Source organism: Xiphophorus maculatus, chromosome 19 (assembly GCF_002775205.1).
Source record: "Xiphophorus maculatus strain JP 163 A chromosome 19, X_maculatus-5.0-male, whole genome shotgun sequence".
Taxonomy (NCBI): Eukaryota; Metazoa; Chordata; class Actinopteri; order Cyprinodontiformes; family Poeciliidae; genus Xiphophorus; species Xiphophorus maculatus.
In genome coordinates, this window is record NC_036461.1 from 10,703,294 (window position 1) to 10,727,817 (window position 24,524).

The following is a 24,524-nucleotide window of genomic DNA, read 5'->3' on the forward strand; positions in this document are numbered from 1 at the left end:
CACAATTTGTTTTATCTTTTTGATTTAACAATAGACCTGTAATTCATTTAATTTTGGCATTCACAGATTTTCCTTTATGTTCACAAATAGAATTGTTGCTCTAGTTCTTAGAGCAGAAGGTGCTGTAAATGCAGTCCACTTTCTGCGTAGTTATATTCCATATTTCCATGTTTGGACTTAATACAAATACATTTCATGTTTGTGTATGCCGTGGTCCTGATAAATAAAGTTGGCCCTGACAATTACTGTTGGTGTCATGGGCGGAGCCAAGCACCTCATTATCGTATGTCCTTTTAATACAGCATTGGGTCAGGTTCTTGTATTTTGAGTTCTGATGTGTGTATCTAAATTTTCAAGTGAGATCTATGTTGTGTAACTCAAACAAGATTTTTGACAACTTAGTAGGTCTTCCTAGCACAAGTGGAAAGGGGTGACTGTTTAGTGTTGCAAAAAACTGGTTTGAAAAAAGTGTCCCTCTAATCCACCAAAACCAGTATGTGTGTGTGTGTGTGTGTGTGTGTGTGTGTGTGTGTGTGTGGGTGTGTGTGTGGGTGTGTGTGGGCGTGTGTGTATAGGTGCACAGAGTGACAAAGCTGACACTGAAGTACACCTTAGATTTTCAGGAAAATGCCAATACTGTATAATAATACTGTTATACACAAACCTTAATACTGAGGGATAACAATTTAATTTTACTCAAAGATAAATCTATAAAAAGTAAAATCTGAACAGCTAAACATTTTTCATTGTAATAGTTTATGTTTTTTCTGGTATGATAAAAAAAATATTCCCCCGTTTTGAGCTAGATTTGGACATTATTATGTAGCATGCAACACTGATGTAAGGATTTTTTCAGTGATCTGTATTCTGGATGTGTCTGGCAGTACCTCATTACTGTCGTCTGTGTTATCTAAAATTTCATTCTGGTTATATCCAAACCAGAGTTGAACCTGCTAGTTTTGATAATTAGTACACTGTGTATATTTTTCTAAAATTAATATATGCAAATAAAGCCAAAAAAATGCATTGAGTGAAAATGTATGTTTATTAATTCAGAGAGCAGGAAAAGTAACATTTATTGCAATTATATAATCACCCAGAGTCATTGAAAAGTAAATCAGGAAGCGTTCAGAAAACAGAAATTGATCTTATTTGTGCCATTGATGCAAATGTTGCTTTAAAAATGATGAATTAATTTCTGTTTAACTTTGTCACATTTGCATAAAAAGAAGCACATGCTGCCTTAGCTCCAATAAAATAAAGGGATTTACAACATTGTACATCAATTAGTAGGTGGTCTAACCAATAAATTATTTTTTTTTAGTCAGGTGCCAAATATTTCGTTTTACTTACAAGTTCTTCAAATACTTAAATCCTCAAACAAACAAATTGAAAAAAACTCCTAGTGCATGGTAAGATAAATATTGAAACGTTTTCATTTAAAATGGATAAAGACCTTTTTCCTGATAGCATTTTACACTTTTTCATAAACTTTCTTTTCTAATTAGTAAGCATAAATTATTACAAAGCTCTGTCGCAAACCACAATTGTAAAATATGCAGGGTAAAGTTCAATTTAAACCTAGGAGAGGTAGAACCAACAGCCGAATTAGAGCAAAAATGACCTAATGATATACAATCAATATTGAATCAGCTTTAGTCCTACAGTTGACAATACGCCATCTGTCAATCAGTCCAGTGAGATTTTTCACACATGTAAAATCAACAATGACAAAGGGAGGCACTCAACCTGAAGACAGTTCTAAACTACTTTAAATGCTACATTTCCGTGTCAAAGGAGACTGAAACTGCAGCCCTTTTGATTTTTTTATTGAAGCAGATCTTTCACTGTAAGTTACAAGAAAGAAAAAAAATCAAAACCTTCTACCTCTGGCATAAAATACAGACAAGAGGACATTCCTGGCTCTTAACTTCCTAAAAGATACTCCTGCTACAAATATCACATCTAATATCTTAAATTCACTCTGAGCTTGGCTAACAATCCTTGTCTACTTTATAGCAATGGTCCAGTTTTAGGTTATATAACAGACTGATAACATAAGTGGCAAAAAGAAGAGAGATGAATGGTCGCAAAGTACATCTATCCTACAAAGACATTTCCATAGAAGCTCTCACACGAAGGTGTTTTGTCTCCGCCTTCATCAACGTATTCTGGGAAGTGTGCCCCAACGCAGACGTTGACAGCATTCCTCACCTCTGCAGACAGGGACCTCATCTTCTGAGCATGCTCTTTCAGAGCCTCCTGGATTAGCTGCAAACACATTCACCAAACAGTGATTATCAAATAGCATTGAAAGAATAGTTCTGGACCTTGACATGAGGCTGTGCTAAACATTTCTGAACTGATTAAATAATACCTGCAGAAACAAATTATCTTTGCCTCTTCAGTTAGTGTAAATTTAAACCGGGGGACTAAAGTTGGCCTGAGAGGAGCCAACGTGGATGTTTTAAATCAATTATTTAAACAAAAAAAAATCATCCAGACTGTCCTTTATTTAGCAGATAAGTTGTTTTTTTTGACAGGCGTTTTCACATTTTCCTCAAGCAGTCTCTGATACATGGGATTCGTATGTGGGTGAGCTGACCTGACCCTGCTGTAGAAAATCAAGCATGACACTTCCAACTCTGTGCTTCACAGTTGGCATAATGCTCTGTTAATGTTATGATGTCCAGATAATCACACTTCAAGGTTATCTGTCCAAACAACAATATTGCAAAAGTCTTGGCCTTTAACAATATTCACTCTGGCAAATTTTATTTTTACCTGCTTGTTTTTGCTCTTTGCATATCACCCATTAAATTTAAGATTCATTTATTACTTATTTTTAGAGGGATGCATTTCCATATAAACAGAAGCAAACATTTGCTGTGGGTTCTGCAATGACATTTCAGAGTTATTGGAGACTTGGACATATCGGCTATTCTCTCTGCAGTGGAATGTCTCAAAGTCTTCTGAGACATTTTTAAGTCCCATGTCAGACTCAAGTTGCTACAGTCCTTTTTTCCTGTGGGTCCTGATCAGTTTTTGACAATGTTTTCTAATCATGTGAACCTGATTTGACATGCCCACTCTGAGTACAAATAAATTAGGTTTGGTCATTTTGTCTGCACTAAAAATTACATTTTAAAGAATTTTGGGGAGGGATTTTTGTTTGTACTTTTCCTATTTGATTTTTTAGCATTGATAATGGTAATAAAAATGTGTCAGGAACTGATTTTAAAAAGAATTTTGAGTCCATTAAAATGAAAAATAAACCAGCTGTAATGAAAGGATAAACGCTCATTGAGTCCTCCCCATTCCTGTTTTTGTTTATTTGCACTTTCACTTCCACCCACCACTTCTCATAACATCAGAATTTACATTTGTAGGCTAATACTATTGTTGAGACCCACCATCCATCTGGCCTTTACACGTCAATGTCTAAAAAATCTTGCACCTCTTTTCTCAACATTAGCTGCCAAAATTCCTACGATTCAAAGGGAACCATTGCAACAAGAAGAGGTTTGACATCATTTGCAGCTGTGGGAGCTTGTTCAGCTGTTTCTATTTTGTCACTTATTCTGGATGTGTCACACTGACACATTCACTGGAAGCACTAAATAGAGATTACTCATTTTAGGGATCTATTAAGGAACCATTGGGATCCATAGGTAAAAGCACACAATTTATGGTAGGTGTTTAAAACTGTGGGTGAACTTTAGTAAATAATGAAATGCAGTGAGCTACATTAATTATTTGTTTTTTAAGAAATATATATCTAAGTAGTAGGGTTGCACATGTGCGGGGTCCCTATATACTGATGCCCCTAAATAAAAATTGCAGACAATTTCCTTCCGAAGTCACCTAAAAGTATTGTAAAAGTATTCATACCTCTTGAATATTTCTATGTGTTCATTTAATGAGGATTTTTATCAACACAAAATAAGAAATTATTGTGAGGTCTAAATAAAATAAAATAAAAATCTGAGGTATTCATCATAAAATCAAAGGTAGTACAAGTTGTTGTTTTTTTAACCCCAGGGCTACAACACTGTAAAAAATGTCAAGTTCGAAATGAAAACTAAATAATGCCAAGACACAGCCTGAGTTAAATCAGTGCTAACAAGCTTAGAAATAGTCAGGACAGTTTACAAATATAAGTCCAACATTAAAAACGTCATAATGTATATTCTGTGTAAAAGATTCATTATGGCATATCATTAAGTCATTAAAATAATTCAAATTTAACTCAAGATTTGAGACTGGAGTGAAGGTTCTTTTCCCAGGTGAGCAACCCAAAACATACAACCAGAGATTACATCATAGTATATTTATAATACCCTGTCAGTCCAAACCTAAACTTAACACGAAACCTGTCACAAGAATAGTCAGTTGACGTCCACTGACAGTATCTATCCAATGCGACTGAGTTTGGAGTATTTTCTCAGTAAGAATGGACAGAAATTTCAGTCTGTTCTTCAGTTTCTTTCTTTAGTCTCTTCTTTCCAATTCATATTATAGGTGTTGTTCTAGAACATAAAATTCTAATAAGACAGAAGCTTGTGCTTGCAGCATGATAAAATGCGAAAAAACTTAATGAGGCATGAATACTTTTCTGAAAGGAAGTAGTCATCCCTAGTTCAGTTTCATTGTTCTGTGAAAAATCCTAAGCCTCTTGATGTCAGTGTGTGTACCTGATTAGTCATTCCCTTGACTTCCTCCAGGGTAGCAGCTTGTTTCTTCATCAGAGCCTCTTGTTGTGGACTGAAGTCTGCAGACTGTAACACAGCAAAGCACAAAACAGCTTCCATTGATTTGTGGTTTTCACTCTGCATGAACAGGTTTGAGTATGTTTGTGTATGTAGTGTGAGGGATATACGGATTAGTTGTTTCGTCTGTAAGTAGTTTATCTGCTCATGTTTCTTCCTGAGAGTGTATGTACACATCCCCATGGGATGCAACCTGAGAGAGAGGATCGATACAGTTAAGTCGCCGGTTTGGTCCTGCTCAGTAAGATTGCTCAGCCCTTGCACTCCAGCACTCAATACTGTGCCACTGCTGATTAGACAAGCGATAGCGATGTAAATAGTCGTGGTAATTAATGGATAAATCCTGATTATGTTGATCAGCTTTAACTGCAATGCGACCAGAAGGTGTGGGAGTGTGAGCGAGGGTATTCTTTTGCATTGCAGATTGAGTCAATTGTTGCAGCGCCCAGTAAAATGACCTGGTCATTAACCTCTGCATCAGATCTAAATCCTGGTGAGCTGATAGAGGAACAAGAGTAGAGCTGAGTGACTCATCGACCACACATGCATTAACTCGTTCCCTGTGAGCAGCTTCTGAGTAATGGGCAAGCCTGGCCTATGGTTGGGGTCTGCTGCACTTTATTCAAAGGTGAAAAGAGTCTGTCAGTGTGCTAGAGAATAAAATCTTACTGTGGGTTGACAAGATACACAGATTCTTTCATGTGTGGGAGTACTTACGGGTCAGAAATGCATGCATGTGTTCCTGAAAGCAACATGTGGGTGTTCGGGATGTGAACATGTTTGCTTTAACATGCCTAGGGTAAAATTTCTTCCATGTTTGATTCAAATATGCAAGCGCTTCATAGTCACAAATTTGAAAATAATAATCTGTTCAATGCACCAATATAAATGAGCACAAAATAGTTATTTTAGATGTTTAATAGTCCAGACATCAAATAAGGTCTTGGACTGGAGTGCTTCAACCTTACTGAAGGTATAGTAAACCAAAAGGTTTGTCCCAAATTGGGCAAATTAGAAAAAGTACAGCGATGGTGGTGTAATGCTGTGACGCTTGTTTTCTTTGCCCTCTTTGGGCATTTAGTACAGATTAAGCATTTGTAACCACAACTGCCTCAGAATGGAGCATCTTTGGGATTTACATCATGGATGTGCAGTCAAGAAAATCTGCATCAACTATGTAAAATCATCATGTCAACATGGACCAAAATTTATACGAATTTTGGTCCATGTATATATTTAACATGGTATATTTAACACCTTGTTGAATATATTCCACAACGAAACAAGGTCATTTATGAAGGTAAAAGGCTGTCAAATGCAGTACTAGCATGATGTACCTAATATATTGGCAGATTAGTATACATATTACAATGTATTTACAGTAAAATTATTACACAGCTGATTACTTACAGCAGAATCAGACTGACTGGTCTCATCCAGCATCTCAGTGCTCATGGCCCTTTTCAGCCTAAATGAGGATAAAATAAATTAGATTACCTTCGCAATAAAAAAGAAACTGCATTTTACATAATCCAGTTCCTAGGATTGGGTTGTTTTTTATTGCTTAAGTTTCTCATTTCTTTTCATTTTCACATGCCAAAATGAATAAACTATGAAGAAAAAGAAAAAGCAATTAAGACCATGGACTTACTTTGACTTCTCTGTGGAGGAACATTTCAGAGCTTTCTTTTTTTCTTTGGTTTCACTATGGATAAAAAGAAAAAGATAATAAAGAATGTAAAAAAGTAACTTTCTGAACAATCAATCTTTAAGAAAGAGTTGCAGGTCTGAGTGTTTCTGGTGTGACCTTATCATAGTTGCTTTTGCTTCCCCGCTGTTGTTTAAACACCTGTTGGATTATAACTGTCCTGAACTAACCATCTGCCCACTGGGGACTTTGGACAACACACACCTAACACCCTAAGCCAGCCAAGGACATTGGAAGACCCGCCTGCTGAGGTGATTCATTCAGCATCCGATGTATTCTCTTTGCCAAATGTCAAGTTTTTCACCTCAGATGACACATGCACACACAGTCAAAGTCACACTGAAGCCTCGGGAAAAGGATTAGACTCAAAGAGACTCAGCAAAGCCTTCTTGATGTGTGCATCATGTCACAGTTGTTTTGCATGTGTGACCGTACCTCTCCAGGGTCTTCAGCTCAACGGTGTGTCTCTCCATGGCCATCTCCAAAAGCTTAGCAAGTCTCTGTTGCAGCAGAACAAAGAAGTGGTACAGTCTTTGTCAGTATGTAGGCCTAAATTAGACATAAGTGGCTTTAAATAACAAAGTTCTGATGTTTAAATTGGTGATTTATGAAAATGAGCTTGAACAGAGTTATAATATCATCTGACTGAGCCACTGTGCCCTTAAGTAGACTGACGATTTGGAAAGAGAACCTTAGCCTGATGCATAACAAAAGTTTTTTTTAACACCTTTTCTCATGATCCCAGAAACACAACAAAGAGAGGTAAAATTAGCTGCTGCAGGCCGGAGACGAATTCACACCAAGTTAAATAAAGATGGTGGAGAAATGAATGAGTGGTTGTTAGATATGAGAGGAGCTTTAATAGAAACATATTCCGTTTTTTTTTCAGAGTCTAATTTTAAGATTCTCCTTATAATAATAGAAAAACAGAATAATTGGTTCAAATGTCTTGATATAATCTAATAGAGCAAAAATAACCACTTATGACTATGGTGTAAAATGGCTAATGGACCGCTTCACGCTTGTAGGGACAAATAAAGAAGCACAAAGCAGAACAATAAAGTAATATTACTTTGCATGGCTATGTCAGGCTGACTTCAGTTTGAATGTATTCAAAGAAATGCTGGAAGAAGCTCAGAATATCTTCCATTTAATAATTCATTTCAGGATGATATGTAATTATTTCTTTAAAAGGAGATTGCTCATTTTTGCTTTCAATCACCATCCACTGATATAATGAACAAGGAAGGGTTAATGAGGTCACAGTAGTACCTCTAATTTTACTAATTTTACCCTAATTAGCTTCAAAACAGCGTGTTACAGAGCTAAAAGCACACAGACACTGAAATGAAGCATCCAGATCCAAAATGTCCATGACTCATAGAAAGGTTGTAGCAATCAATCTTTTTGAATTCGAATGAAAGACAAGTTTTATTCTGAAATGAAAACCTTGCTTTGATTGTGGCCTTTTGACCAGTTGATAAGCATGTGGGGTAAAAGAGAAAGAATCATCAGCTAAATTACTCAAGTGTCTGTAGCATGACACAAAATCTATTTTGAATCTTTTGAAACAACGATTGAGGGAGAATTGCATTATACGCATAGAGTTTGAAAAACACATTGTATTTCTTTAAAGTTTCAGATCATGACTTTGATAAACTGTGTTAAAACCATAACTGGGTGAGTTCCGGTCATTCGGTGGGGATTGCAAATATTTCTAGGTGTCATCAGCATAAAGATAAAACTTTGACAATATTAATATTAAAAAAGAGAATAAAATGAAATGGTGCTGGTACTAAACCTTGAGGTACACCTTTACTGACTTTGAGGTATTTAGAAGTTGTGTTCTGTCAATCAAATACTTTTCAAACACTAAGCTATGCATTAGCAATAAATGGTTCATGAGTCCAGTACCTCAAGAAATCAATAAAGAGGGCATCAAATTGTTGCATAGTGTCAATACACTACATATTATTATTATTAATAACTTTAAGAGCTGCTGCCATTTTAGCAAGTTTTTTTTTTCTAGCATGGAAATGTGATATAACTATATATATATATCAATACCCTATTTTTGCTATTTATTTATTCATGACAACATTGGAAACTTTTGATGTGTTCACAGTGGAGTAGCTATCTTTATCTACTAACTGCTGAGCCTGTATTGAGATTTTCTGGTTGGTCTTCTAGTACTAATGTCTTCTTTATTCCACTCTGTGTTTACATCTCATGAGTCCTCATGTTTGTCACTTGCTAGAGTGTGCTTCTGTTTTTAAAACCACTGTCTCAGAGTGCTCGGTTTGGTACAGGGTGAGTCACCTTAAAAGCACTTCCAAAGCCTTTCTGATGCCATATAAATAAAAGCTTGTTGTCCATCTTGGCTTACAGAAATCCCCCTGCTGCCTGCGCATGCTCTTGTAGAAGCAGAAGATAAAACGACAACAACAAAAAAAAGACTTTCAAAGCTTGCATGTGCCACAGACTGACACTGTTTGCCTCATTTCAAATGGAATTCTCAAACTACAGTCCCTTAGTAAAGTTTTCACACCCTTGAACTGTTTCAGAATTTTTCACATTACAATCACAAATCTCAATGTATTTTATTGCGATTGTGTGTTATGGACTAACAACACGTAGTGGATAATTGCCAAAATTGAGAAAAATGATTAAAAAAATGATGCATCCTTTTCCACCTCATAATTATACATTGCTTTGTTATTTTCCATTCCAAATAAATAATAAATAATGATAAAATACATGACTACTTTTGCAGAGGATGGTATGAACTGTCTTTGACTTGCCTCAGTAGCACACTGCTCTTTCTTTTTCTTCGTCTGATCACACTGTTCCGTCCACAGAGCTTGTAGCTCAGTCTGCATTTTGTCCTTCTGCTCCTGAACACGTTCTTTCTTCACACTGTTGTCAGAAGAGTTGTCTCCTCCCCTGGTGGAACACAACAAAGCAAAGCACATCTGTGAAGAAAGAGTTAATAAGAGCGGCATCAGCTTGCCAAGGCTGATTCTTTGTGCGTAAAAAGTACTGCGGGCAAAACTCATTTGGTGATATTATGCATCATTTAATATTCGGCTAGGAAAGGATGTTAGTTGCAGAACATTATGCATACCTCCAAAAATAATCTTGCTAATGACTTTGAGAAAAAAATAACAACAGCAACAATTTCCATAGTGGGTCAGTGCAAATATGCTTCAATATTCAGCACTGCTTTGCAGAAAGGAGAACAGTTTTGGTGCCTGGACAACACAAATTAGTGAACCAATCGATCCCTGAACACATAGGCATCATCAACACTTGCTTTTGTCAAACATTCTACTGTTTTTCATTTGAAAAAAAAAATCCACATACTCTTTCTTCTTCAGTGAACCCTTCTTCTTGATAGCCTTGAAAGAGTCAGAGTATTTCTGGATCAGATCTTCTGCTTTCTTCTGATATTTCTTTTCAGCGTCTTTCATCTCTTTTTCCTGACGCTTGATGACCTTCAGATAGTTCTTGTGTTGTGTGAGTTGCTCAATAGTCACAGTGTAAGGCTCTGCAGCAGAACGAGACAGCGAAAAGTTGCAGGAATCTTCCATCTTTTCAGAGCATAATAAAATGTAAACAACAAAATACTTTCAAGATTGATTTATATTTTGTCTTTCCGAAAGCTTTATTAACTGCGTGGTAAGATGAGGGAACATGTGACTGATGCAGTACATGAAACACTTTATTGTTACCTTCACTACCAGCGGGCGACTGAGATGAGTCACTTGATCCTGCCGATTCTGATGGCAAGCTGGACAGGGACACAGATGCGTCCTCTGCAGGAGCGTCTTCTCCTGGTGCAGATGCCTCAGAATCTTCTTTATCGTCATTCTTAGGGTTTGCATCAGGATCGGTGCCTTGTTCCTCTTTGGCTTCATACGCTGCCTCTGACTTCGGGTCCACTTCTTTCTCAGCTTCAACCTCCTCAGTGGGTGCAGGAGCTTCAGGAGGAGATTGAGATTCAAGATTTCCTGCATCTGGCTCATCATCTTTAGCAGGAGCGGCATCAGGGGTTTGAGACTGCTCCAGCTGTTCTTTAGTTTCTTCTGCACCGGTTTCAGAAGGAGACTGAGACTGACTGGTACTTTCATTGGTGTTTGGTTTAGGTTCGGATGCAGCCTTTTCTGAAAAGGTGAAAGAATCATAAATCAGAAAGTGATCATAGAAAGATCAAAATCAGAGGTTATTACCTTCAGCAGGGGCCTCATTTTCCTTTGCCTTTCCTGCAGGGGGTTGATCCACAAGAGGCAACTCATAGGGAGAGATGTAGTCGGATGATGACTGCAGGGGTTAGAAAGCAGAACAGGAACAACCCAGCAGAGGTTGTCATCTTCCAGGAACAGAATCACTGCTGTTAGATGTTTTCATAGTAAATCAAATAAGAACATCTTACCGTTTTAGGGGTCTTTGGGGTCTTGTCTGCACCCTTTGTTGGGTTAAATAAGTCTTCTGTGAAATCTGGGGAAGGAGTGAAGCACTAATGTTATTATTCACTGGGATATGCCATATGCCAGTGAATACAAATATAATCAAAATGTTTAAAAAGTGGAACATTATACAGTTAAAAAAGAGGCTTTGCTATAGAATTGTTAGCGTATTGTTATATGCATTACATGCGTTGCTAGAGATTCTTTTGCAAAAGTTCCTGCATCATCACAAGGTGGCATGGAAATGATCAGCTTGTGTCTTTGTGGAGGGGCTAAGGAAATATTCCACTTTCCATATAACCCTTTTGATTCTCTATGGTGCTAAGATTGGTAATTAATTATGGTGATTGAAGTGGGTGTTGGTATTTTTAGCATGTGTTTGCCAGCTCCTAGGACTACTGGTAAATGAAATCAGCATTTTCACAGCTTTTCAAGTCTCTAACAAGTCTTCCCAAGTCATTACTGATGATAGAAACTTTGCACTGAACCTGAGCACTTCTTCCAGACTCTGGGATTCTGATTTCCAAATAAAATTCAAAATTTATTTTCACCTTTAACAATGACCTGAGTGTTAGAGATTGTCTGCTAGTAATATTTCCTATAATTGTATGGACCACAACATTCCTATAACAACTTCATTCTGTATTTATATTTTTTTTTAGAAAAACGTTTTGTGTTTAATTTTTTTAGAAGCTATGATCATCAAAATTACTACAAAATGTAAGCTTCAGATATATTACTCTGAATATAAAAAATGTACAGGCCTAATGAATTATTAAAAGAAAAACATTTTCTATGATATTACAGACATGCAGCATTCTCTATTGTGTTTCCCCCTTGATAGCAGATTTTAACATTCTAATTTGGAAACAGAACAAAAAGCCAAGCACCTGCAAAGGCAGCGGGGATGTAGTCCTTGACCTCTATGTACACAAAGAGAGCAGGCAGAGTGAGAGGCATGTTGCTCTCACTGCGCAGGCAGATGTGATGGAAGCCTGCAGGGCACAAATAAAAATTGTGATTTTAAAAAACACAGCAACCCCTTTTGAACTAAGAGCAGCCTCAGCTGATCACTGACCTGACTGGATGGCATCGATGGGGATTATTCTGTGTCCCACAAATTTCCCATTCTCTTCATGAACAACAATTCTTAAAGAAGCCATTTCTGGAAGCAAGATCTATAAATAACACACATATTCAGTCTGAGAGCTGAGCTGCATGTTTTACTCTTTGGAGCCATCTTACTGTTCCTACCTTCTCAAAAACAAATGGCTCCTCATTCCACACCGGGTTAATGGCATTGGGCGTGGTAGACCACTTGGTGCGATATTTCTTCTTGGGGTCTCCTGGCAACCCAATCACTTCCACTTCAACCCCGGTTTTCACACTCTTTTCACAAAGAAACTGCCCTGAATAGATCTGTTGAGACAGGTGCATGAGATTCGATAAAACACAGGTACAATCTGAATTATGGGATTGATGATTGATGCTGTGCCCATGCATGCTGATGAGCGAGCCGATATAAGAAGAGGTGAGGTTTTCTGTCATGCAGGGTCTGATAAAATACCAGGAAAACAATATTCCGTCACAGCTGGAAGCAGATATTGTACTCTGAAACCAAACAAAACACGAGCCCTCTTCCCAGAACTACAGAGGCTAATTTGGTGCTCAAATTAGAGTACGCAAAAACAACCCGGCAATGCATAAAGAGAAATATAATAAGAAGTTTTGAACCCGCCTTTATGGTTAATGTGCTTGCCACTACTGTGTCAATCCTGTCACAGAAAGGGTCAAACTTTTTGTCGCTGCGGCGCATCACATCGTGTTTGAGGAGGTAACCTGTTCTGCCATTGAATTCGAATAAGGCCAAGTTCAGCTGCATGGGGAAATCTGAAAATACACAGAAGCAAGACCCAATTACGCCACCTCGCTTCAGTTTCAGGAGCAACAGTGAGCCGCACTGGGGATGTAGATAACAGCAGAGGTCAGTGTAGCTCAAAGAGGTACACTACTGACCTCCAGTGGTGAACAAATGAAAATCTGTGAGTTTATCAGTAACGTAAAAAACTATTTAAATCTACCCATTGTTTGATAGTTGAGGGCCACCATTTGACAGCCTACGTTCCAAAAAGGCTGAGGGCTGTAGTTGGAAGAATCCATTCTTGTTCCTTTGGGATAAATTCTGCTCATCTGTCTCTTGTTGTATCTATAAAATAAGGTTTAGGAAGTACATTTTCAAGTTTCTTAATTCGTTCTTTTCTTTATTAACCTGCTTTTTTTTCAGATTTTTTTAAGTGCAGGAGTTCTTTTTAAGGATACTCGACAAATTCAACAGCAGTCTTGGAAATCATTGCCTCGCCTTTGGTTTCCACAAAAGATGAGATGACATAGCTCTTGTTTTTCTCTGAAGAAAAAAGAAAATAGCAGGAGAAAAGAAAGTCTGACCTTTGCATCTTTGAAAGAACTGAAAAAAAATGCATTTATGTCATATGAGCTGATGTTATACTTTTGGCATTTTCAAAAGAGATGAATTTGTTGGGCTGGATGTAGTTGACTATGGATGACATCGCCTCATACGAAGTCACTTCCTGGCCAGCCGTGCCCTGTTGGGGAGTTGACAGGAAGTTAACTGATGTTTGGACCCTTCAAGGAGAAATGTAGTAATGTACCTCATCTGATGTCTTCATTTTCTCCTCATCCTGTTCTTCTGTATCTTCTTGCTCCTCATTGTCTTCTGTAGCAGCTTCTCCCTCAGCTTCAAACACACAATTATAATATCAATACATTGTAAACATATGAACCTGGACTGTATTTCAGTATTTTGTTACACTGGATTTTTAGAGTGGACCTTGATTTTCCTGGGTGGGAGCTGCTGGGTTGCTTGCATCCTGGGTGGAGGCGTTTGGATCCTGGGTGGGTTCGGCTGCAGCAGTCTCATCGGTGACGGCAGCAGCAGTCTGGTCTGTGGCGACTGCACTGTTTTTTTTAACCTGGGCTGGTTTCTCGTGGCTGCCCTTCTTGTTCTTGATGAGGATCTTGCCCATGAGTTCAGACGGGCTTGGGATCTGCTGGCCTGGCTTCAGCTTGATACAAGACATAGGGAGTAAACAACTTCAAGTAAACTTTTCAAGTTGAAATATTAAAATATTTGTCTTTTTCGAGATAATTACACAGATTACACTGATTATTATTTTTTTGTCAATTACACAGAGTTTCTGTACGAAAACACATTTTTGCATCTAATGTATCAAAGAGGATTTGTTTAACAATTTCTTATAGAATAGATCACAACTTGATCTACTATTTGAGATAAAGCTTACAGGGTATTTTTCCAGAGGCTCTGACAGCAGAGCGTCACCAAACAGGGTTTTGCAGTAGTTCGCCATTTTCTCCTGCTGTTTAACCCTAAAAACAAACCAGAAAAACACACAAATCTGAATATAAGGTCCAAATACTGTATGTTGTTATTATGTTCTATAAATATCTGTATTTTTTAAAGAAAGGCAAATTATTAGATAATGTAAACAATAAAAAAAGTTCTTAAAGGAGGATTACGAGTCAACGTGGTTCTCGAATGAGAGAACGACAGGATATTTTGAGGTCTTGAATGCACTCTCAGCAATGGCCTCTATCACATCCTGTGGATGACACAAAGTACAAATAAGTATTGATCTATGTATATATTCATCAGAAGTGTTGTTGTTTGACACAACACCTTTATTGAACTTACTCTTTGCTTTCCCAGAATCTATCTAGAATTTATTGGCTACTTTCTGGTGATTTCCAGAATGTCTAATTTAAAGTAAGCTTAATTCCTTCAGCATTAAGCTTACTTTTTCTCATTTTGTAGTATAACTTACCCAAGCAACCTTCTTGGAATTTATGGGTTAATTCAGAAAAATGGAAAAGTTACTTTCCAATAAGTTACAGATTATTTCCCTGGTCCTTAAATTCACACTGCAAAAATTCCTGGCTATCTGTTTGTGATTATTTGTCCCTTTCTATGTATTTCTAAGTATTTTTAAGGTTCATATCTCAAAATCACTGTGCAGGTTGCAGAACTTATTATTATGTCTCTAAAATATATTTATTATCTCCATGGAAGTACCAGTTTGCAACTTTGGGGAATTAACCATCAAAGGTTAAGCCACCAGAACTTGCAGATTTCTCTGGCTCTCACAGGTTTTAACCCAGTCTTCAAAAGTAACCTGTCAGCTCTAAAAGGCAAGCTGTATATTTTGTAGAGCACCAGGATGCAAATCATCTCCTAATCTAGCTGCATTCCCGGCTAGTACACTTTAAATCCTGCCAGTCATGCACGAAGTTACCTGATTTAAAAGGTTGTATTATGTATTGGTCTTGATTTATGTAAAAGCATAAAGTCAGTGTTAGAAGCCTCATGCTATTTCCAAATAGTATGAACCTCGGTTTGTCTAACAACTGTCTCAAAATCTTCAAAAACACAATGAATGCTGAAGTTGTTTCAATGCTGAGCACCACTCTCAAACTTAAATAAACTAAACCAAGCCACGCTTGGGCCCCTCAGTCCCTGCAGCTGTCCTTAAAAGGAAGTGTTGGGTGTAAGAGGATAATGCCTGCCTTCCTCTATGTGTTTGTCTTTTACTGTGAACTCTGAAAAGCTTTCTGCCGTTTAGCTTATTTTAAACAAGCGAGTCAGCATGAATTAATGACTTAACACTTCTTATGTGTTTTAAGAGAATATTGCTTTTGTTGCACATTTTTGAGAATTCATGTTGTTTTGTGCAAATACTGTCCATCCCCCAAATATTGCCAACAACATCTGAAACTACCTTGAAAAGGATCTCAGTGCACATGGTGAAGCCATGGGTGATGATGGGCTCTTCATCAGGAGGCTTTCCTTTCCAGCAGTCCAACTCCAGACATCTGCATCCAGACAGCAGGCACTGACGGTACATCTCTGGAGACGATACGCCAGAGAACTGACCAGCTAAGCAGGGAGAGGAAAAAACATATGTTAAAGTGTGCAACTGCATTCACTTGGAAATTCACTTGCAAATGGAACTTGGGGGAGGATATCTGTTAATGGAAAAAATACAAGGACCAAATAGTAGAATTAAAGATTTGCTCCAATGATTTTAGGGCTGAAGTGAGGTCAGTGTTTGACCTGTCAGGTATGTGTTGTGGGAGGACTTGATGAAGTAGTGGGGTACTGGTTGGGTCATATCCTGACACTTGGCCAGCTTGTCCTGCATGACTACTGATGTCTCTGAACCCATCAGGAAGAACAGAAAACCTTCTGGAGAGATCAGACCTGCAGGTTGATAGAAAAACCATTACAGCAAAAATTCAAAAGTATCAATGAAGCAAGAAGTTGATCTTCTGTGAGTTTTTACCTCTGTTGGAGTTGGTGATGCAGGGTTCATACTTGTCAATCAAGGCCTTGATCTGGTCTTGCCGTAGACGTGGAAACAGTTCCTCATTGAACCGAGAGTCCCGTTGCTTTTCATTCAGGAACTTAGTGAAATTTTCCTTCGTCATGGTAGGTTTGGTGGAGCTGGAGTGCAGAGTGAAACAATGAACCTCATGGTGCTCAACCTTTTCACAGTCCACTATCTCCCAGTTGTTAGGCTGGACGGTGTTGAGAAAAGCCAAAAACCAGACCGGAATAATTTTATCTCTTTTCTTCAAAAAACAATGACATGACCTACTATGAAGTGAAGATCTCAAAGATTTCTGGTCTAGGACAGAGATTTGTCAGGAAGGTCTTGAAGGCAGCTTCAGTGAATACATCAGGCTTGATGGTGTCATACTGAAACGAATTAGATTTTCATATCACATTTTGTTAAAAAAAAAAAAAAAAAAACTAAAAAAAGAGTTGGGCATAGACTGAAACTTGGATGGATTTAAAAATAAAAAACAAGGTATTTTTTGGTTTCCAACCTTTCCTTTTGGGAGGTGAGCTGAAGCTAAAGCACTCTCAACCCTCTTCTTATCAGCAGGGAACATTTTGTAGATGCTTTGGGAAGCAAGACCAATATATTAGGCAAGACTATACACATGCACACACACAGTGTGAGACAGTTATACTATAACATACTTCTTCACTGGGATTTTGCCGTCCTTGTTGGTCTGAAGAGAAATGCGGATGTATCTGAAATTGATTTCATAAAATTTTGATTGGAATACCCAGTGCAAGTAAAGATAAAGCTCATTCTTATGCAGTAGCTATTTTTATTTACATCTACACAATGTCACGTTAAGTTCACTTACATTTTCTCCAGGAAAACCTGTCTGCATGCATTACTTCTTGCAGCATTGTATGCTGTTGCAAGAATGTCATCTGCCCAGTTCTTTGAACAGGAAAATACACAGAATGGTGAATTATATTCAAAGTAATTGAGAGAGGAGATTTACAGTGCTTTGCAAGACTATCATTGTCTGTTGATGTTTTTTTTTTTTTCATTTTTACACTTTATCATATTAAGAACAAAACCACTGCATGTATTTCATTGAGAATATGCATACCAAACATTTGGAGAAAAGTAAAAAATAAAAGAATGTTTTAAAAAATGTACATATATATATATATATATATATATATATATATATATATATATATATATATATATATATATATATATATATAATGAAAACCATGGATCATTTGCTTTCTACTTCCTAGTAAAGCACTTGCAATCTTGTGTTGGCATGTCATACAGATCCAATGAAATGCATTGAAGTTTATGTTTGTGCCATGACAAAATGTGAAACTGTTAATGGGTGTGAATACTTTTGCAAGGCATTGCAATTAGTGTATGCAGGATTATAAAAAATACACACTTTCACCACTAGATGGTGTGAACATGGCTGCAGTTCAGGGCATTATGGTAAATGTATTTGAATGAAGAAAATTTGTAATTTTATTTCAGCTGATTAAATATAAATGATGGCGCCACAAAGTCTAAGAAAGCTAAAAAGGAAGCTGTGAGTGCCTTATTAAAGGGGAAGCAGCGGATTATTGCATAATGGCAGACGGCTTCCGTCTGTGTTTAAGCCATTTCAGGGAATTTATTTTTACCTGAGTCACTTTTTCTTTTGAGGCAAAGAAGTTATGATAGGTCAGATTCACCATGTCTGGACCTGAGACGATGGTCAGTGTTTTGGCAAGGTGGTTGCTGTCGGGGAAGTCCAGGTTGAAGACATTGCGGACTTTTGGATGCTGTGAAAAGACAAAAGTACCATCGAAATTTGATTGCTCTTAATTTTATTTAGTTAGTTAGTTAGTTATTGAGCTTGAATTACAAGTTAGATTTTTTTTTTACCCATTTAAATAAAGACCATTTTGAATCTGCACACAGTGGATATCTGGAAGATTCACCTTTTCAAACAAATGTGGTGACCAGAATATGCAAACACATGCACACAGTCACTTTGAAATCCTTACAAGCACACACACACACAGAGAGAGAGAGAGAAAGAGAGAGACTCAATCAATAGGGGCTCACACACAACACAACACACAGGAAAAAGCAATTCCATGTTTTAGGTGGGACCTTCCAAGGCCTCTCCATAATCAATCACTTTGGTTCCTCTCTCAGTGATGCAGAAATGACGTCAGCCTTGGAGCAGCTTCCCAAATGCTCCTTGGGGGCCAAATAGGAAGATGTACTTCCATCTGCACCCTGACTGAAATTATGCAGCTCTCAGGGGAAACACATTTCCCTCTCGGTGAGGCATGACGATGGACGGCTGCATGTTGCAACTCAGTGGGGGCCTTCAAGGACTAGACATGAACTGCAACTAACTGGCAGCTTTCCGCTCAAAAAAGGAAGAAGAAAAACAAGCCCAATCCCAGAGGACACGGATCATGAGTTAGTCAGAGTGTGCTTCTGTCTCTTTGTGCACCAGTGCCTCTATGTGTTTCATCTGGAGTTGGGCAGAAAGCCTCGTGTGTTTGTCCCCTGCTGTTTTTTGCAATGCAAATATGTTTCTCAAACTAATGGGCAAACCAAGGGCTCAACACCATATTTGCATGCATGCAGAGATTCCTATACAAGAAGTAACTTTTATTTGACTAAATTCCAAAGAAACTGCATATTATTAAATAATTTAATAAAGCAATTAAGTAATACTTACTTTGGGAAGTTTTGCATATTTTCCTGTCCTTGTGTCCCTGATTGTGGCAACATCCAGGAACGTTGTCTCCTAGGGACAAGAGTCAGAGTCATATCTTGCCGCAAACTCTTCATATCAGCACTGGGCCAAACACAGATTTAGATACTACAACAAAATCTATGGGATTTACTTCACCTGTAGGAATATTATCTGTCTATGCTTTCTTAAAGTTATATGCAATAACATGCTGTTATTTTGTTGAGCCATATATTAAAGCCTCACAGGTTTTTTTTTCTTAATGTGTTGACCTTAATGAGGGGGGCAGAGCACTGGAAGACTAACAATCTAAAAAAAAAAAGGAGGGTCACAGTCCAGCAGCACGTCAGCACTAATCAATAGCTGCCTTAGAGGGAAGGAGGCCAAAGGAGCTGTGAGTTATCCCACAGCCTTCACAGTTCGCAATCACATGAATTTTACTCACCGTCTGAATCTGGGACTCACTCACCTGCCTTTCAAATGTGAACAGATACTCTGTCTAATACAATCCAATGCATCAGCTCTACAACAAAATCCACCTACATGAAGGTCACATTTTAAAATAATTCTCAGCTTTCTGAACACTGCAATCCAGCTGTGAGCTGGTTGCAATCACAGCTTGCCAACTTTATAGCTCAGATACAAAAAGAGTAAATAAATGCCGTGTAATTAAGCTGAGAGGTTTTTTAAGATGCTGTCATTTGGATTGCACTAATAGCCTTTTCTATAACACTAATCTCACTGGCTTAATGACTGAATCTTGGTTGCCATTTCAGTTGCTGAAAAATTGATTACCTTGCTTTGGTTTGTCCAGTAGACATAAAAACCTTTTGGATCCATCTTCATAGTGACGGGAACAGTCTTTGTCGTGTCCTGGAAAGAGACGAGGGAATTGGCTTTCACACAAATTAAATGCGTATTGATTTTAAACAGTCCATTTGTTGCAGTACACCTGAGGTGTATCAGACTTTGAGTTAAGTGATGAACTGATTTTCAGATGAAAGCCAGTTTCCTTCCTTACCAAAATGTTCACTCACCTCCGACCACTTGGTAAACCGTTCTCCTTTCACCAGATAGTCTTTGACCTCTGGAGGGTCAAGGAAGTATCTTTTCTTATTCATTCTGTCCCTCTAGCCCAACTAAAGCTTAAATAAAAACTGAATATCCACCATACTTATACCCACTAACTATCTTAACACTCCATCTGAATCCAAAAGATGCACTAAGCTGGAGTTCAACCCATCTGACTAGAGTCAGGACGCACCCTAAGTCAATATGCATTGCAAATTAAGTCAGGGAAGACACACAGCAAAGCGAAAGGTGAAGCCAAACATCCTGTGATTTAGTGACTTATATTCCAACAAAAAGATGTGGTTAACAAATCATTAAACATAATATTTGTTCACATCAGAAAGTATATTTTTAATGCAAAAACATCAATGTTGATAATTTTATTTTGGACTGTTACCAGATTTTTAAAATCCAATATATAATGGTCAATTAGTTGGACAGTCTAGAGAGAATAGTACTCAAAAATGTTTATTACTGAACCATAAGATTCATAAGTAATCTTATGAATTTATATTCATAAGATTACTTATGAATCTAGTAATCTCATAACTAGATTATGAGATTCCTCATAATCAGGTTATGAGGAATCTCATAACTAGATTCCACTAGTTATGAGGAATCTTCAAGGACAACATAAAAACTATGGTTTTACCACCAGCTCAGCTAGGAGATGGGACAGCTTGAGCAAAAGTCCAATAGGTTTAGTGGATATTACCACATCCCAATTTGGAACCTCAGTAATGTGTTCAATTTTTGTATTTGAAAGTTCATTAGTGACGGTTCCAGAGATTTTTTTTATCTCCATTTGCTTAACCTTCTTTAGTTAAAGTCAAACATAGAACTAAGAACAAATCTGTAAAAACCATTTTGTAGCCTTCTTATGACTGACAAACTGTTGACAAATGTTAAATTGTATTGATTTTAATGAGCATTTTGAACATTTAGCTCTTTATCAAAAAAACATTTTCCCTTTTTCCTGTAATTTGTAGACCAACTTTAACCTCAGACAGATGTATTTAAATGTGTATATTTGAATTACACACAAAACTAAAATTATTAATGGATAGATCCCAGTGTGATTACCACTGAATTTAACTTGAGTTCATAGTTCTCACTTAGAGTTTTAAATAATCTTTAGTTTAAGTATAAAGTTTAGTTCACTTTCATACAGCAAAATATACATATGTCTCTTTTTTTATAAATGAAAACACCAATTTGTCTATCAACATTAATAAAATGTACTGCCATTCTACAGCTCCATGGAAAAAGTGCTAATGCTGTCATCTGTCACCTCACCAATGAGAGAGATCATGTTTGAAACCATTTCAGTTCAGTGAAACTCTAAACAAATTTTGTGACAGCAGCCAAGTGGAAAGATGGTTTTCATGTAGTTTGAGTGAACTGACCCCTACATAAATAATCCTAAGAGACACTTTTCCACAGGAAAAACATGTTTTCTTCAAGTTTCTTTATTTAGCCTATATCATTTGAAGATTTGCATTGGTGACATTATTCTTTTTAACTCTTCACCTACTTTGATTGTTTTGCTTCAAACTTCATTTTAATAACATTCATCAGATTTTTTTTTTTTCAAATTATTCCTCAACAGCCATTTAGAATCATTTCCCTGATTTACTACTGCAGGTTGGGTGCTGGTTTCTGTTTTAATAAAGGATCCCCGGGTATTTGGATACCATTCAAATGAAGCTCCTGGCTGCGCAATACCTAGTACAAACAGTGCATCAGAACAGGGACTACAGAAGGGATATTTAAGGAACCACCACAGGGTCAGTTTATCCTAACAAGACCAAATGAAGATGCTTCCTCGTCCCTCCTGATACCGCTAATGAAACAGCGTAGTGAAAACTATCACCTCTTCCAATGTGTTGTCACTTTAACCTGAATGTTGGCTCATGTGGGTAATTGCACAGCTGAAACGCAGAGAAATCACTTTTTCTATCTTGTGAAAGGATGCACTTAAGAACAAGATATTTTTGCTGGTAAACTATTGCAAAAGGGAAAGACGTTCACCAAAGTATACAAGTTATATGAAACCTGATGTATAACCAGGTTATACATCAGGAATAAAGCTAGGGACCAATATGGCTGTGGTAATTTAATTTGTTTCACAAAGATGCACTACTTTATCTGACACTACAGCCACACCAAGGCAATAGCAAACTAAGTCAGTGTAAACTATGAAGGTCTACCATAAATGTTTACTTTTAAACACAAACCAGAAATCTAATATTTTATATTTGTTTATGTATTATTAATAAAGATAATTATTTATTGTTAAAAAAATACAGTCGAGATTTCAAGGAATTGATAAGTTTACTTTGTAAAACTGCAAATAATAATCTTTGTATGATATATGTAATGACAAACAAACTGTCTGATGCTATTAAGTATTTTTTTGTGTGTGTGTTTCACTTTGCTTTGTTTATAAATAGATCTGAGCAATTTATCTATCATTCTGAGATTCATCATTCTAGATAAAGGGGGTCGATTAAACCTGGCCTCCCTTTCCCAGATTCCACCAAATATCTTTTGAAACACTGAAGGAGGGACCTGAAATCAAATTCTGCTTAAGACCCCAACTTTGGGCCATTGAACCCCTACAAATTACAATAAAGTTCGTGGTCGAAAAAAAAAAACAATCTTTTGAAAATAGTTCAGAAGATATAAATCTTTAAATATTTAAGCAGTGAGGGAAAAAAAGACGGGCACATTCATGTGAGGTGAAAATTAATAACTGTGACACACGGGCCCTCTGGCTGTAGTGTAACATTTAGACCTATTACATAACTCCTTCACTAAAATTAATAAATCGGTATTTCTTTTTTATTTATTGTTTTGGACACTGTAGGCATCCTATCCACTTGGGTGCGCGCATCTAAAACTCTTGAAAGACCGCTCAGCTCCTCCGCAACATCCTGGTCTCCATGCATCGCCCTGATGTAAAGGTGATGATAGATGATGGGGTTTTTTTCCCCTCTTCCTCTTGGGGGTGCCGCACAGCTGCTACTTCTTTAAGAGACACCGCCCGCCCCCTCGCCTGTATTTTTAGCTGAGCCAGCTTCTTCATTTGCTGGATAAGACAGGCATATCTCTGAGTGTGGACTGGAAGGACTTCATCGTTTTTAATGCATGACATCAGTTCGCATCCTGTGGATTTGCAGTGGGCCCATGCGGCCAGATGTTCCCTTGGAGTATCTATTTTTCAGATGCTGAAACGCGCAGTCACCCCGTGGATGCTTGATGTGCGTTATGAAACGCAACGCTGCACCGGGTACCTAAAATGAAGCGAGATCAAACAAATTAAAGGGGGAATCTATTCATCTACAATCCAAATATTCCTGCAGCGCAGAATCCTGCTCCTCGGCCCGCTGGTTCCTATTTTCCTTGGACTAGGGGATCAGGAGAAAACCTTCAAGACGGAGGGGGTAGTGGAGCATCGAGGGAAAAACAGGGGCAACATGAGAGAGCGGGACTTCATGCCCAACATGGAGAGAGGCAAACCTGCCACTTACACGGGGGACAAAAAGGCTAAAATGGCTGCTAAGACTAACAAGAAGTGGGTGAGACTTGCCACTGTTTTTGCATATGTGTTGTCGGTGTCCTTAGCAGCCATTATCCTGGCTATTTACTACAGTCTGATCTGGAAACCAACCAGCGCATCTTCCTCATCTGGGAAGCCTGTGGTGCCTGAAGGGGTCTCCCCCACCGCGAACATCTCAGCAGTTTCTCCAAACAGCAGCGTCTCAGAGTGGAACTCTACACAGACAGTGGTGGTGACTGATGTGGCTGTGAACCAAACCGGGCTGGCCACGACCCCGCGCAATTATGCGGAAAGGGGGTTCGTCTACATGCGCGGCGCAGCGGGAGCAGAAAGTGCGCACGCGGAAAAACTGAACGCATCTTCCCACGGCGACACGCACACGAGCGTCCCTCTCACCCCGGAGGAGGAGAGCGACGCGGTGACCGAAAACAGCGGCCCCGAGCAGGCGGCCGCGGACGGAGCCACTGTCCCTCCGACTTAAAGCCGGAGCTGAGAGGAGACTGATCGGGCCGCCCATTATAACCCACCACTGCACCCTCTCTTATTTAAAAACGTAAAGTTTTACATTCTCAAAGCCGCAGGTCGGATTAACACAAAGGTCTTCTTGCTGGAGAGCTCACTTTGCAGAGCCCCCGTATGGATGCCGAACTGCACATACTAACTCGTAACCTTGATTTCATGCCTCAGAACAGAGGACCGCTATTTTCCTCAAAGATCACTTTCCCCTGTACTATGCTTTCCTTTTTATTTTTAAGACATCTCTATGCCTTAAATCCACTTTTGAAGCCACTTACCTGCCCGAAAGTGTGGACAAA

The 24,524-nt window shown here is 38.1% G+C and overlaps 1 protein-coding gene across 1 annotated transcript; it reads right to left on the reverse strand.

The window, feature by feature from the left end:
* Nucleotides 1–1,048: 1,048 nt before the first annotated feature.
* plcb2 (phospholipase C beta 2) lies at nt 1,049–20,239 on the reverse strand. Its single transcript, XM_014471448.2, has 32 exons — nt 20,114–20,239; nt 19,872–19,949; nt 19,062–19,130; nt 18,004–18,144; nt 17,196–17,275; nt 17,023–17,076; nt 16,866–16,941; nt 16,634–16,734; nt 16,319–16,479; nt 16,090–16,236; nt 15,755–15,912; nt 14,499–14,581; nt 14,264–14,348; nt 13,792–14,026; nt 13,613–13,698; nt 13,450–13,546; nt 13,263–13,347; nt 13,025–13,149; nt 12,682–12,833; nt 12,198–12,362; nt 12,022–12,121; nt 11,834–11,938; nt 10,910–10,974; nt 10,707–10,797; nt 10,209–10,640; nt 9,841–10,024; nt 9,279–9,420; nt 6,913–6,977; nt 6,421–6,474; nt 6,180–6,237; nt 4,695–4,778; nt 1,049–2,271 (listed from the first exon to the last, which is right to left on the reverse strand). Exons 1-32 carry the CDS (start codon nt 20,195–20,197, stop codon nt 2,101–2,103), a joined length of 3,813 nt encoding a protein of 1,270 aa, XP_014326934.1. The 5' UTR covers nt 20,198–20,239; the 3' UTR covers nt 1,049–2,100.
* Nucleotides 20,240–24,524: the final 4,285 nt, after the last annotated feature.